Source organism: Asterias rubens, chromosome 8 (genome assembly GCF_902459465.1).
Source record: "Asterias rubens chromosome 8, eAstRub1.3, whole genome shotgun sequence".
Taxonomy (NCBI): Eukaryota; Metazoa; Echinodermata; class Asteroidea; order Forcipulatida; family Asteriidae; genus Asterias; species Asterias rubens.
In genome coordinates this window covers 9,452,709-9,467,812 of record NC_047069.1, presented here as the reverse complement: position 1 = coordinate 9,467,812, position 15,104 = coordinate 9,452,709, and the positions used below count along the sequence as shown (strand labels likewise).

General features: G+C 39.7%; 1 protein-coding gene across 7 annotated transcripts; it reads left to right on the top strand.

Annotated features, from left to right (window-relative positions):
* On the top strand, positions 1-14,902 carry LOC117293250 (E3 ubiquitin-protein ligase MYCBP2-like). Of its 7 annotated transcripts, XM_033775477.1 has the most exons (8): positions 1-117; positions 5,814-5,966; positions 7,126-7,200; positions 7,619-7,726; positions 8,319-8,484; positions 12,435-12,592; positions 13,623-13,988; positions 14,229-14,902. In XM_033775477.1, the coding sequence occupies exons 2-6, from the start codon at positions 5,934-5,936 to the stop codon at positions 12,440-12,442; spliced, it is 390 nt and encodes a 129-aa protein (XP_033631368.1). In that variant the 5' UTR covers positions 1-117; positions 5,814-5,933; the 3' UTR covers positions 12,443-12,592; positions 13,623-13,988; positions 14,229-14,902. The 7 variants fall into 7 exon arrangements, with proteins under 7 accessions (XP_033631368.1, XP_033631367.1, XP_033631366.1 ...); XM_033775476.1 differs by having other exon boundaries at positions 13,626-14,900; XM_033775475.1 differs by having other exon boundaries at positions 13,623-14,899.
* The last annotated feature ends 202 nt before the right edge of the window (positions 14,903-15,104 follow it).

Here is a 15,104-nt window from a genome sequence, read left to right as displayed (position 1 = left end):
GTGTCTGTTTTTTCCTACCGTTACAGGTGAACACAAGTCATAACGTACAAAGATTTTACGGAACACCTTTGCTATGAATTGGTGATTTTTCCTCGACCCTACAGACCTTGGACATAGGTAGATACATCTTGACTTATTATATTTCCATTTACAGTAATAATTTTGGTGTTTGGATGATCAAAAGAAGTGTTTTTGATGACTTGTTTTGAAAGTTCTCTAACGTTAACGAAGTGCATGTGTTTTTATGCAGCATCTATTTCGTGATAATTTGTTTATAGAGTTATATCCGTAGGAGGTCCTGTTTCCGTGGTGTCCCTAAAATCATGGCAAATCTTTTACCTCTCTGTGCGCGATGTAAACAGTCTCTAGATAAAAATTGTGTGGTTTTATTTGCCAAGCAAAGAGTCTCCTCTCCCTTGACCAAAACTTAGAAAAAACATAAGGCTCCACTGGTTACTTGCACTTGTTTGTATTGTAATGTATCCTCCCCTTACCAGTTTTCACGCTATTATGCCTTTTTCTTAGAATTGGGAAAAAATAATGATGCCTTGTATCAACCGATGCCCTAATTACCTTCTTTTGTTAATATGAAGTATGCAAACATATATTAAAACTTGATGGACATTGAAATGTTCACACTACACACCGATCAGCTTGTTGATTCAATTATCACTGTTTATTTATACGCTTTATTCTAAATTTTAAGAGAAAAAAAAGGGGGAAAAAATAAATAAATATCAGATTTGAAAGCCAATGATTATTCACAGTTTTTTTTTAAATTATTTATTTTTGTTATTTTTTGCAAATTGCCATGGTAATTTTAAAATGTCATTAAAAAATATTTTGAATAAAACGGAAGACAACTGGCTATATCTCAAAGAACACTTGTAGTCACTGTAGATCTTCCATGTATGGCTTCACCGGGAAACTATGCTTTCTTGTTTGCCGTGAAAACAGGAAAAACTCAAAACAAATGGGGCCAGTTGAAGTCATCGAAGATCGGTGTGTGGTGTGAACATTTCAATGTCCATCAAGTTTTAATATATGTTTACATACTTCATATTAACAAATGAAGATTTTAGGGCATTAGTTGATATAAAATGGCATCATTATTTTGTTCCCAATTAAAAAAAAAAGGCATAATACCGTGAAAACTGGTAAGAGGAGGATACTCCTAGAACTATTTCAGTTTCGTCCGGCTATCGTTTCCCTAACGGGAGACGATAGCCGGACGAAACCACGGGAGACGATAGCCGGACGAAACAGAAATAGTTCTAGGAGTATTCAGTTTCGTCCAGCTATCGTCTCCCTAACGGGAGACGATAGCCGGACAAAACCGAAATAGTTCTAGGAGTAGAGGTACATGTATACAGAATGTCATTACTTGTTCATGGAGTTAATACTGTGGCCGTTTTCAATACCACGGCTTCAGCTTTGGATTCGACTTCAGTCTCCTCTTCTGAAGCCCTGACCTGAGCGAATATGCGAAGCACGCACAGTTTTCAAAACAACCGCCATGACCATGATGACTTCGGGGCAAAGCTAGCCTGGCTGAGTGAGCCGAATCTGGAGCCGAAGTTGTGGTTGTATCAATAATCAAAGGGCCTTTTGGTTTTGCTGGTACTTCTTTAGTTCCGATAACATAACCAGCCTTCCGATGGCAAAGCCGGAGCGTTACAATCTAGATTCAAAATGAACACGGCGAATTGGTCAAACACGTACCATTTTGACTAGCCCTGGTACAGTAAGGATGTTAGTCAGTGCCATGCACTTCTGCCTGGGTTTAAAGCTGGGAACACAAAGTTGACTAAAATTGTCATTAATTTTTACCTGATTTGAGAAGTTGAAAGTCCATATTCTTCGTACTTCTAGAAACTATAAGGCTCCCCGTGAGCCTTAGGGGTCTATTATTTTGGGCCTCCTTAACGCTACACATTTTGAAATCGGCGTTGATTGATGAAAGTTTTACGACCATTAGCCACCAAAAACTGAAGTTTCCTTTGTACTACACTACATGTACCTAAACTTATCCAACACACTCAATACATTCATGGTGCTTGTATTACCTTTTTGTTGAGTTAAATTAAAAAACAGCTTTAAAAAATGCGCTGCGTTCTTGACGCAGTCACAGACATAAAGAATCTATAGACGGACAGTAGGGGGGCGCCGAACTGTAATTTTGTGTTTTCTCAAACCGTGGGCGGAAGTGTATTTACGTCCTGCCTTTTTGCACACTTTGTTACGCCGTGTCTAAGAACTTCAAAGGGAAATTCGCTTAATTTTCAAAAGAGATTTTCACGTGTAAAAGAGTTTGTAAATAAACAAATCTACTTAAGGAAACCCCCAGAATAAAAAAAATCAATGAAATAATTTTATTTAGGTTTAAAAAGAAAGATTTTTGATCTCATTTCAAAACACTAAGTGTCAAGAAAGAGAAAGTGTACTTTTCTTAAAAAGTTGCTCTCTACAACCAAATGGCCCCCTCCTCAACCGTAGAAAAAGTATGTGTCCTTTCTCCATGCGTCAAGGTATCGCCAACAACAGATCACAAAGGATTCAACTCTCAGCAAAAGTTATTTTTACAGCTGGAAAGTCTTTTAAGTTTTCAATGCGTGAAAGAACTTTCACTTCAGAATGTAATAACATGTCATGAGCATTCCAGGTGACCAAAAAATAAAGCGTTGAGCATATTGAGAAGTCAAAAATCCTGCGATGCGACAGAAAAACAATAGTGAGTACCATGTCATGTCATGTGACATTTTCTTAATAGTGGGGGTGGGGGTGCATTTCTGGCTATATAGGTATGTCATGTGACATTTTCTTAATAGTGGGGGTGGGGGTGCACTTGTCGAGGTCTGTCATGTGACTATTCCTTAATATGGGGGGGGGGTGCACTTCTGGCTAATTAGATATGTCATGTGACATCTTGAATAGCGGGGGTTATGCCTAATTAGGTATATGTCATGTGACTATCTCTTACAGGATGGGGGGGTCGGTGCACTTGGCTAATTACGTATCATTTGAAATTTCCTTCATAGCAAGGTGGGGGGGGGGTGGTGCATTTCTGGCTATATAGGTATGTCATGTGATATTTTCTTAATAGTGGGGGGTGGGGGTGCACTTGTCGAGGTACATGTATGTCATGTGACATTTGATTGTGTAGTACAAATGAATTTTTAGTTATTGGTGGCTGACGGTCGTAAAACTTTTATCTATCAACGCTGATTTTAAAAACATATACATGTAGCGTTAGGCCCTAAGGAGGCCCAAAATACTAAACCCCTAAGGATCACGGGGAGTCTTATAGTTTCTACAAGTACTAAGAATATATAGTTTCTACAAGTATTCTTAGTATCCCTTACTACATTTTCAATGAGTTCACAGCTAACAAATATATCCACGGAAGAAACTATTTCCGAAAATTAGTTGAAGTTCTGCACTGGCGTTGATATTAACAACCAATTGATAGTGTGAGCCCAAGTGCGCATGGCTTTGATCAGTGCCGCAATTGGCATTATATTGACGTTAATCGCCGTCAACTCACCTTCAACTCCTCCAATATACATTTAAAAACCAGGAGGCATAAAACTGTAAAGTACTACACCTCAAACAGTATTTTAATGAGTTTCAGGTTAAATTTCGGTTACAAATATTGAGGGTTTTTTCCTTGTGAAAAATTATTTCGTGAAGTTTTGCCATTACATATTGATTTATAATACAAATCACAAATATACCGATTTATAATACAAATCACAAATATTTCTAATTAGTCTTTGGTTTATTTGCTGTTTTTGAGGTATTTGCAACCTGTTGTCAACGGTTGTTAGCACTCTGGACTTGTTGTCGGCATTGTCGGCTTTTAAGTTTTAGTAGGACCGGATTGTAGGTGATATATATATATTACATGTTGACGACAATGTTGTGAGATTCTACATATACGTAGCTTTCGCACCAACGATCGTTACTATTGCAATTTTCGAGAATGCCCTATTCTCCCAAGCATGCGCACACATCTTGAGTCTTTAATCTCAAGGCGTTTGTAACTAATTTTGTATGCTGGGATGTCGCGTAGCTTTACCAATAGAGTGTATTCTTCAGGAAAGCTGTCTAGCGTTCAATGTTTCTTGCATTGTTTGTCGCATGCACTGTATGAGGGTACAGGCCTGTAAATTGAAAATGATGTCTGTGTGTGTCGCTGGATGGTGCGTTTGTATACTGTGTGATTATGTGCGTTGTGTTTTGTGTAATCGCAAGCTGGTCAGCGGTACCTTTGCATGAATCTTTTTAGTGGAACAAGCTTCATAGTTGTAGGAGTATACATGTAGCCAAGGTAGCCCTATTTAGGACTCTTCCTCTTTGCTGTACACAGATACAGAGTCCTAGATATGAGGGCCTGTTTCTGGGCCTGAGTTTATGAAGCTTTGAATTGTTTCCGTCCTAGAAACAGACCCTCACATCAAGGACAACACTGTAGTATAATAAATACAAACTTGAAAGGCCTCCAGAGCTATATAGTTATTTGGCATGGTGAGTGTCTCTCTGTGCTTGAGCAACTTTGTGCTGTAAAATATTCCAGTGTTAGTGTATCACAAAGTAATAGGAGTTCCTTATATTATTGACATTCTGCCAAATCTATTCAATTGAGATCTTGCTTTTCAAAGCAAGAAGATGTATCCTACAGCATGTTAGCACACACATACTTGATTTATTTTATCATTGATCTGCATTGTATTGTATTTTGTCAAGGATTTGTTCACGCATCCTTGACAAGGATGCTGTGAAAACATCTTGCCACAGCCTTGTTTGTGGCATTATGCAGGCCTGGTACTTCTTGGAGGCAAGGAAGGTGATTGCCTCCTACAATGTACGTTCTCCCTTTATGAAAGAGCAATTCATTGGTGCCCTTGCCCTTCCAAAAACGAAGCATACAAGCATGCATTATGATTTATATTATTTGTGGAAGTGTCGTGGCCGAGCGGTTAAGAGCTCCGAATTCAAACTCTGGTGTTTCTGATCAGCAGAGTGTGGGTTCGAATTCCCAGCCGTGACACTTGTGTCCTTAAGCAAGACACTTAACCATTGCTTCGTCCTTCGGATGGGACGTAAAGCCGTTGGTCCCATGTGTTGTGTAAACGCATGTAAAAGAACCCAGTGCACTTATCGAAAAGAGAAGGGGTTCGCCCCGGTGTTCCTGGCTGGATTGGCAGCATATTGCGCCATAGCACCTTGTAAACCATTACATGGTGCTTAAGGATTAGGTCTTATATCTCATAATTTGCCCCACTCCTTGCAGTAATAATACCTGGCGCTTTGTATCCTTTGGCATAAGGCGCGTTATAAATATAGTTATTATTATTATTATTATTATTTTATTTTAGGCCTGTTCGGTACATAGTAGGCTCCCTACATTGTAGGGTGTCATGGCTGAGCGGATAGGAGCACTGAACTCCAGCTCTGGTGCGCTTGTTCAGCAGAGTGTGGGTTCGATTCCTGGTCGTAACACTTGTGCAAGAGCAATGACACGTAACTATAGATGCTTCTCTCCACCCAGGGGTAAATGGGTACTTGTGAGCGTAGAGATGGTTCTTGTGATTGATTTTGCCGAGAAATGCATAATTTTGCACAGGCTGTATACTCCCCATGAAGCTGAGATGGTTTAAGGAATGAATTAAGGCCCAGTGACTAGGGGTAATAATGTTGGAAGTGCTTTGAGGTGCCCTTCGGGTGTGAAAAGCACTATATAAAAACTGGTTATTAGTATTACTATTATAGTGGATTGCCTATAACCAAATAAATTTATCTTTGGTCTGCAGATTTGATGAGTTCCACTTTGGCAAATTCATCAATGTATCTCAAGCAAGTGTTCTTCTTTGACATCCATCCAGCACTTGGCAAGTTATTGCTTGCAGGAGCTGGCTACATGGCTGATACCAATGTCACGTTTCCCTTTGAGAGGATCGGGGATGGTAAGAGAATCATGTTGTTAAGGGTGCGTTTTAATTACCCAAACCAGAAGCATGTTTGAGCTTTGGTCATTGGTTGAGCGCTTTTTCGTGCTTTTGATTGATTCACAGTAACAGTGACGAGGCTTGTCCCACCAAACAGTAACCGACTTAAAAGTAACTATAAATATAAATATGAATAGTTAACTTGCGGGTACAACCATGATTAAAATCTCTTTTGAAGGAGTGGTGGCTCTGAAAAGAGCCGGTTTGGTCTTCCTTGGCGTTTCAAACAGTATACTTCTGCTCGTCTTTCTCCTGAAGAAGAGCAGAGTATACTGTTAGAATTATCAAGACCAAACCAGCTCTTTTCAGAGCCACCACTCCTTCAAAAGAGATTTTGCTCAGGGCTATTTATATTTATAGTTACTCTTATTCTCCACACCATGCAAAGCTTCCAACACCACACAGTAACCAACTTGTTGGCTCGGTAAGGCTTATAGCTTCAAGATGGCTGACTCTGGGTGTATTAGCCGGCTGGAATAAAAGTCGCAGAGTTTGTTGAAAGCTTTAATGGTCCAGAACAACAGTATTACAGTTTTTTATTTCTTTCATTGTCTTCAGAATTGAATTGATGCTGTGCAATTGAACAACATTTATTTAAAGGCAGTGGACACTATTGGTAATTACTCAAAATAATTATTAGCATAAAACCGTTCTTGGTGACGAGTAATGGGGAGAGGTTGATGGTATAAAACATTGTGAGAAACGGCACCCACTGAAGTGCCATAGTTTTTCGAGAAAGAAGTAGTTTTCCATGACTTTGATTTCGAGACCTCAGGTTTAGAACTTGAGGTCTCGAAATCAACCATCTAAACGCACACAACTTCGTTGGACAAGGGTTATTTTTCTTTCATTATTATCTCGCAAAATCGATGACCGATTAAGGTCAAATTTTCACAGGTTTGTTAATTTATGCATATGTTGAGATACGCCAACTGTGAAAGCTAGTCTTTGGCAGTTACCAATAGTGTCCACTGTCTTTAACTATTGTTTGAAGTTTTGCATGATGTGGATAAATTTGAAGAAACTATAAATACATGATGAACTTAAGGGTACACCTATATATCTTTAGTGGGAGTGTTGGCTCTGAAAAGAGCTGTTGTACTCTGCTCATCTTCAGGAGAATGCAGGACTACCGGTGGTGATGGAGCTTGTGAGTTGGTTGCTGGCTGGATGTGCAGGTAACCTTATTCCGGTAAGCATAATTTTGCTGGGCTTACATGTAGCTATTTTGTTGTGTTTTAAACAGCTCTATGAAATTGGTGCTGGTCCAATTGGTGCAATTAAATGTAGTTTTATAAGACATGAAGGTTTGCATGGTGGAATGATAATGAGAAATATTTTTGCGGTGACATGTACGTAGATAAATCTCTTTTGATAAAAACGCCTTTGCACATTTTAGAGCGAAATTTGATAAAGACGCATATACTCTTTCCCTGATGGCGGGAAGAGTATGGAGTCCAACTGTTGAGTCCACCCATTTATCTAACAACCACCATCAATCAAAAGAGATTTATTTAGATGGTATCATGGCAAATATGTTTCATAATTAAATGCATTTATGTTATTATGTTTCAATGTTAATGTTGGTCTTTTCTCCCTGGTTTCTCCAGGCTTACTATAGAGGTGAAGCTCGCTGCGATCAAGATATTGGGATACAGGGTGACTATGACCTAACTGAGTTAGTGTGTGGAGCATGCTCAGATGTATCCAGGGCTCAGGTAGGGGGTTTTACGCCAAAGTTTTATTTCTTGTGTTTATGTATTGTTTTAAACCCGGGGAGACCAACACTGTTTTGTTTAATGGTGCCCAGTGAGACAATGCATTAAGCACAGACCCGAATAAGGGGGCAATTCCTCCCCCCACATACAAATACAAAGACAGCTACATGTATATTGAGCCAAAAGCATTATAAAGAACAAAGGGTCAAAATAAGTGTTGAGATAACAACTGTGAAATTACTGATTACATAGTTAACCCTTTTATGGATTATTTATTTGAGTATTAATTTGATCATATGGACACATTTATTGTTCATTCATTTGTGAAAGTCGACCACTCCAAAACAAGGTCACAATAGCATCCTCAAGCGTCCTCTTTCCCAATCAAAAAACTGTGGGGCGTGCGGTCTCTATTTTTTGTTTTACAACTAGTTTTACGGTCGGCAAATAGAAGAGTTAATACAACATTTAGGGAATTCAGAAGATATGAACAATTTTTGATTAAAACATTTTGCAAACAATGGGTTTTTTTTCCAACCAAATTCCTCCAAACTCCAACACTACATCTTTCCTCTGATTTGATTGACCTCAGATGTGTCCAAAGCATGGGACAGATTTCCTGGAGTACAAAGGCCGCTACTGCTGTTCAGTTGCTGTGTTCTTCTGCTTTGGTCGAACACATTTCTGCAATGCTTGCAACGATGACTTCCAAAGGATCACCAGCATTCCAAAGCCAGATCTTCCTCACTGCCCGGCTGGTAAGAGTTTACTGGGGTTGGATAGGGAAGGATAGGGAAGGATAGGGGGTGGAACATGGGTGATAGTTGAAGTTTTGGTGATAATTCCATAGTTCCCGATCAGTCAAAGTTGAATCTTGTGTCTCCAGTGACTATGCTCCAACATTCTGACTTGTAAATCATCATTCTCTGCAGAGTTTTTACATACCTGGCTTTATGCAGAATGTGTACAGCTGGATTGAGATTTTGTATTGAATTCTTGACTGCATTTTCTACTTGGTGGATGAAGGGAGTTCTCAAAAACGAAAGAAAAAAAAAGTGAATGTTCCTTAAAAGATACACACATTTGCTATGTAAATTGTGTCGTCAATTTTTTGATGTAGCGTGAAAGTTTGCAGCTGCCAACATGTTCCCACATCTTAAGAGCTCATCTGTCGTCCTGCCAGTCTATGTGAAATATAAACAGTGGTTGAGTCTCTCAAATGCTAAAAGAAAATTATTGCAAATCATTTCTGAGAAAATGGAATTTAGCTGTTGCAAACTGCTTACCAACCAAAAGGACCTATGGTATAAGTGCAAAAATTAGTTGATGACCCGACACTTCGAGATAGACTCTGCTAGGGTCAAAACGTCAGACCATTAACTATGTTTTGAAATCATTTCTTAATCAGATGTGTACCAGCAGTCGTTGCATAGCAAACTTGAGATTTGGGGAGTTTTTATATTAATGGACATTTATACAGCTAGCCTCCCTCAGTAATGTTGAGTCTTATTTTGCGAAAGACTTAAATGCTCAATCTGAAGAGGGGAAGCTTCACATTTTTAAGATGTTCACTATGCTTTTTTGAAGAGCTTAGTAGAATTTATAAACTATTGGAGTTGGTTCGTGTTTGGTCATGGGTGGGGGTGCCATGTCAACATTTCTTTACCGACATACTTTATTCAAAACATACCAAGTATGGTTCACGTAAAGCCATTAGACACTTTTGGAACAGAAATTATTTCAAAGTTCACAGATTTACAAATAACTTACAGGGTTTACAGAAGGTAATGGTGAAAGACTTCTCTTGAAATATTATTCCATGAAATGCTTTACTTTTTGAGAAAACATTAAAACAATATCAGTTCTCGATATCGAGAATTAAGGATTTATTTTAAACACGTCATGAAACGTGCAGAAACAAGGGTGGGTTTTCCCGTTATTTTCTCACGACTCCGGTGACCAATTGAGCCTAAATTTGTACAGGTTTGTTATTTAATATATAAGTTGTGACACAGGAAGTGTGGGCCTTGGGTAATACTGTTTACCGAAAGTGTCAAATGGCTTTAACATTAGTGCATATTGGGGTTATATTTTTGGGGTTAGTTATGCCAGTATTCAATTGGTTTTATTTTCCACTGTCGGAGAGTAATGTCAATGTGGAATAAAGAATTTGTGTCATAATTGTGAGGCTTAAATGCAAAGAAACAAGTCAAGGAAAATGAGAAATAAAGTGACTTGTATCAAGCAACTACAACAAATCCTTGACTGAAATGATTTGGTGTGATACACATCCTGTGTTTTTGCTGAAGTTCCTTTACAATTAATTTGCTATACATTTTTTTTTTAATTGAACTGGTGTACATTGAAGCAATTTGACCTCATATTCAAATTTCTATTAATTTACTAAATAGAGATATAAACAGTTGGCATGGTTTGTTTTACATCATTTTAGTGGGGACTAGGTACTGCGCATTTTAACAAGCGTGTGAAATCTTGAATTGATTATTGACGCTCTTTTTTTTTGTCACTTTTTCTAAACTCAACATGTTCTGGAAATGAAATGTCCTATATGCAAAACTTAACACCTTTGATTTCCCTGGTCTTATACAAATATTTTTTACTTGTGCTCTTAACTTTGTCGGGTGAGCCCCTGACAAGAGCTATTATCGAACGATCTTTCACCCTCTCGTGGTGACATCATTCACCTTGGGCCAGCCCCAAGTGACCCGTTCCACAAACAGGGCACTTGGGCTGACTTGGGTGAGCCCCTGGAAACATTTGAATGACGTAAAAGCTATTTGACTGTAGGGCAGACCGGGGATCGACCCAGGGAAGGCATCGAACGCACCCATAGTGTTAGTGTAACACGTTAAATATGGGTGTCACTTGATAACATTAGCAGGGCAGGCATACAACTAACACGCGTTACACTGTGCTCTTTTGGCTAAACAGTTCTATTTTATTTTGAACTACACTCCGTTACACTGTGCTCTTTGGGCTAAATACAGTACTACTACTATTTTATTTGGAACTGTTTATTTATGAAGCGATACAGAGATATATATCCAGAGAAGTGTCGAGATGAGAAGATAAGGCAAGAATAGACAAGAAGACTGGATTGGGCTCACAGTGCATTTATTTTGCAATGGGCTAGCAAGAAGGTCTGTCAAGGAGAGCAGACTAGAGAAGAAAGACCGAAAGGGAAAATAGGACATTTATACATTGGTCAGTGCAAAGAGGAAGAACAGGGTGACATGGTCTTAGGATACGTTCAGACGTGGGGATAAACTAGCCCATTAACCCTACGTTGGAATGCAAAGATCTGGTCTGTGAGGGTCAATTTGACCCACAAAGCTGGGCTCAACTAAACCCCAAAAACTATTCGAACCCCACGCTGCGAGGCCCAGTAAACCATTCGCTGGAACGCAACTGACCTGCTACTTCCGGTCTATTTTAGCCCAAATGACCGTGGCAGAAAAGGTGACGTCATCCTCGTGTATGGATCGGCAGCGAGTACTAGCGTGTCTGTATGAACAAGCAAACAATCTGTCTCTCGCGTCTCTCCGCTGGCGGCCTTCCTGTCAGTGCTGGTCCCCGGTGTTTCCCCTTCGTCGAAAAAATCCAATTGGAGTTCGCAAGAGAACAAGTTCTCATTTTTAGTAGCATTTTTAAAAATTAATGCAGGTTTATGACAACGAACAGATTTTGTTTTTAACCAAGAAAGTGGCACCTAAACACAGCTAGCTACACACACAGGACCGAGAATTAACACCAAAGTTTGGGTTCGAAAAACTAGGTTGTACTGGTTCCTTCCCCCAACAACTTTATTTAACAGTGATAAGATCAAGCCAAAATGTTTGGTACCAGACTAATGTTTGATTGAAAAACCATTTTTTTTGAAGTAATATGAGCATGTGTGTAGGCTACGACTTCTCAACGACTATAGTTGTGAGATATTTCGAATTTAAATATCACTCTCGAAAATAATTTGAAGCTTCAAACAGCGTGTAATATTTCATATCGAGGAAAGTGCAATCGGAACTTCAGCGGGCACAGAAATGGAATTGCGTTGTTGCTGGGGCCAAGGATATGAAGTGTTTGGCCGTATTTGTTGGGCTACATGATGACCATGAGGTCCGTATAGCGGAGGAAACCCTGTGGAAAACGCATGCGCAATGCAATGAACCGAAACCAGCCATGATGGGGGGAAGGTCGCCGATGCATGACCCCAACCTCTTGGGCTAGTTCAGTCCGCTCGATGAGAACAAACCCACTGTGTGAATTCAAGCCCATTTTGGATTAAGTCATTTTTATTTTTTGGACACCTGAGGCGCTTGGAATAAGGGTTAGTTTAACTATGGAGCTATAAATTAACTCCTCCTCTGAACCTACCCAATGAAGTTGGCCAGAGGTCATGAAAACAAAAACACATAAATATTGTCAAATCCCAGACAGCCAGTCTGGACACATGGTGTTCTGGGTGGCAATTGTAATTGGGATGGGCTGTGTGTGAAAATGAGAGGCCCTGCAAAGTACAACCTTACATTAGCCATGAACTGTCCGAAATTGTCAGACTCTGGTGTTTCTAGCCTCTGGGCAAAGATTATAGTTGTTGAATCAAATGAGATTCAAGTGCAACCATGATTAGCTAGACTGTAAAGGATACCAGTTGGTAAGGATTAATCATTTTGTTCCCTCCTATTTGCAGAGGATTGACTCGGACCGGTGCTGCCTTGGATCTAAAGCTTACCTCTACTTCAAGATGTGTCCTGCAGCATGTGCCGCAGCAGGAATATGGATCATCTACTGGGCATCCACTTTGACTATGAGATCTTGAAAGCAACATGATATTGTTTTAAAGATAAGGTAGGCTACTTTATAGGTTGATGCCAAACTGGCTAAAATATACTTTAAAAGTAGATCTAGGTGACTTTTTGCTTCACCAAAAAACGCCTAACAACAGGGAAAATCCATGTGCCGTTCAGCCATCCAGCAATTCATGGCAGAGTTTCAGACGGGCCTTAACAATACGTTCGGTCAATTGGCCTATTTGACTTGAGTTATGTATGTTGAGCAGCCATCTCTACAGAAGTATTAATGCCTTCCTGAACCTGTTATAGATTCTCACAGAAATATTAAAGTCTCCCTCCCTTTGAATTTCTAGGCCAACTTTCGCTCACCTTGGCATCAACCAAGGTGGCAACTACCACAAGGGCCCAATTTCATAAAGTCTGCAACCACAAAAACTTGCTAAGCACAGAATAGTATTGCTTTACAGGAACAGGTTACCAGCCAAATTAGTTAGTTTGCATTGTTGTAAATGGTGCTCACTCAATTTTGACTTGGCAATGAAATTTGTCAAGCAGTATTCATCTATGTTTTCTAATTTGTATTGTTTGTTTAATTGCTGTCCCTTTGTTAACTTCACATACATGTTCTGCTTCATAGTTATATTTACATTGTTTAACCATGGTTAAACCTTTGTGTAGTTATCTACCGTAGTGATATGTTTTTTATTTATTCGTCTATTTAGTGCTGTTTTCCTGTTTTGTTCTGTAATCTTGTAACGGGCACATCCGCCACAAGCCTCGGCTTTTAGGATGATGCCTCCATGTGATGTGAATGTGGAAATAAATGTTTTATTGATTGATTGATTGATTGAAAGAAGATGGTTCTGGGTCAAGCTAATTTTGAAGATGCCTAACTTGCTTTTTGTGAAACCTGGCACCTGTCTTACCATGAAATAATCACAGTATATGGTATTTTTGAGACCCCCCAAAAAAATAAGAAAAAAGAAAAAAAAAGGTTTTGTTATTTATGCCTAATAGGAAAATCTTGTTCATCTGAAATTTTAATTGTCGGTGTTGAATGAAACCAGCACTTCATTATTCCACAGCAGTTTGGTACAAGATTCTTTGAGGACCAGCAACTTGGATGATGTCACACAGTATCAAAGGAGGAGGTGCTTTTGAGCCACGCCCACAGACCAACTAATCTTGGCATCACCTTCAAACCTCACCCCCAGAAAGCTGCCAAAATTCGGAGCCAAAACACTCTGATGCTTGCTGGTACAAACTGGGGAGCAAAGGCAAAGACATTCCGCTCATTTGCTCTAGCTCTCTGCTACTCAGTGGCTGAGTAATGTAGTCCAGTCTGGAGGAACTTCGTCCACACCGGCCTTGTCGACGTCCAACTCAACAACACCATGAGAACCATCACTGGTGTAGTTTCTTTACAAGTTCAGATTGGCTCCCAGTTCTGAGTAACATTGCCCCTCCAGACGTCTGAATGCAACAATGCATAAATTAACATATAAAATAACAAACCTGTGAAAATCTGAGTTATGTCAGGAGACATAGTGACTGAGAAACCTTATTAATTTTCAGCATGCAAACATGTCATGGTTCTAGTATGAACTTCAGTATGAACAGTGTTGTTTTTTCTCTTACTAATCCTGTAGAGTACGTTTCACATAAAGTGCTGAATTATTCTTTTTCTTTAGTTTTGTCCGAGATCAAGAGAAGACACCGCACCCCCAAGTAGAAGATCATGAAGTACCAGACTATTTCTCATGGAAGAAGCCAAAGCTTGCTCTAACATCTGATGAACTCAAGTGAGTCCGGAAACAAGTCTACAAGTGAGTCATAATTTTGATGTAAATGTTTTACTTAAAACCTTCTGGCGGAGATCTTACCCCAAGTTCGTAGTCAGAAGTTTGAATCCATTGAAGGCTGCAGTCATGAGGGTATGTCCCCCCAGAGTCAAGAAGGATTGACGCCCCTGGTTTGTTGGAACATAGCTGTCGATGCTGTTTAAAAAAGAACAACTTTTGTAGAATATATAGTGCTGTATATCTTTTGTGTTTTTGTTAAATAAAATACACTATGGGGTTATTATTTGTTTAAATTGCTGATAGTATCCCACCTCCAAAAGGTTCATTTAAGTGCCAAATAATGGCTCAGAATGCATGACAGAGCATCTAGTAGCCCAAAAAAATCCGGGGCCCTTAAACGGGCTGCGGACCCCACGCCGTATTGGCTTCGCATACCGTGTCTCTGGCAAAACCCAGCACCCCTTGGAATAAAAGTACTCTTGCGGGCCTGGAGGTTTCATACCTCACCCTGAGGAAAATCATGTTTGTCCCTGACAGCTTACCTGTCTTGCACCAAGTACAGCCTTTTAGGAAACCAAGGTTCTGGGGAGTGTCGTGGCCGAGCGGTTAAGAGCACCGAACTCAAACTCTGGTGTTTCTCAACAGCAGAGTGTGGGCTCGAATCCCCAGCCGTGACACTTGTGTCCTTAAGCTTCGTCCTTCGGATGGGATGTAAAGCCATTGGTCCCATGTGTTGTGTAAACGCATGTAAAAGAACCCAGTGCA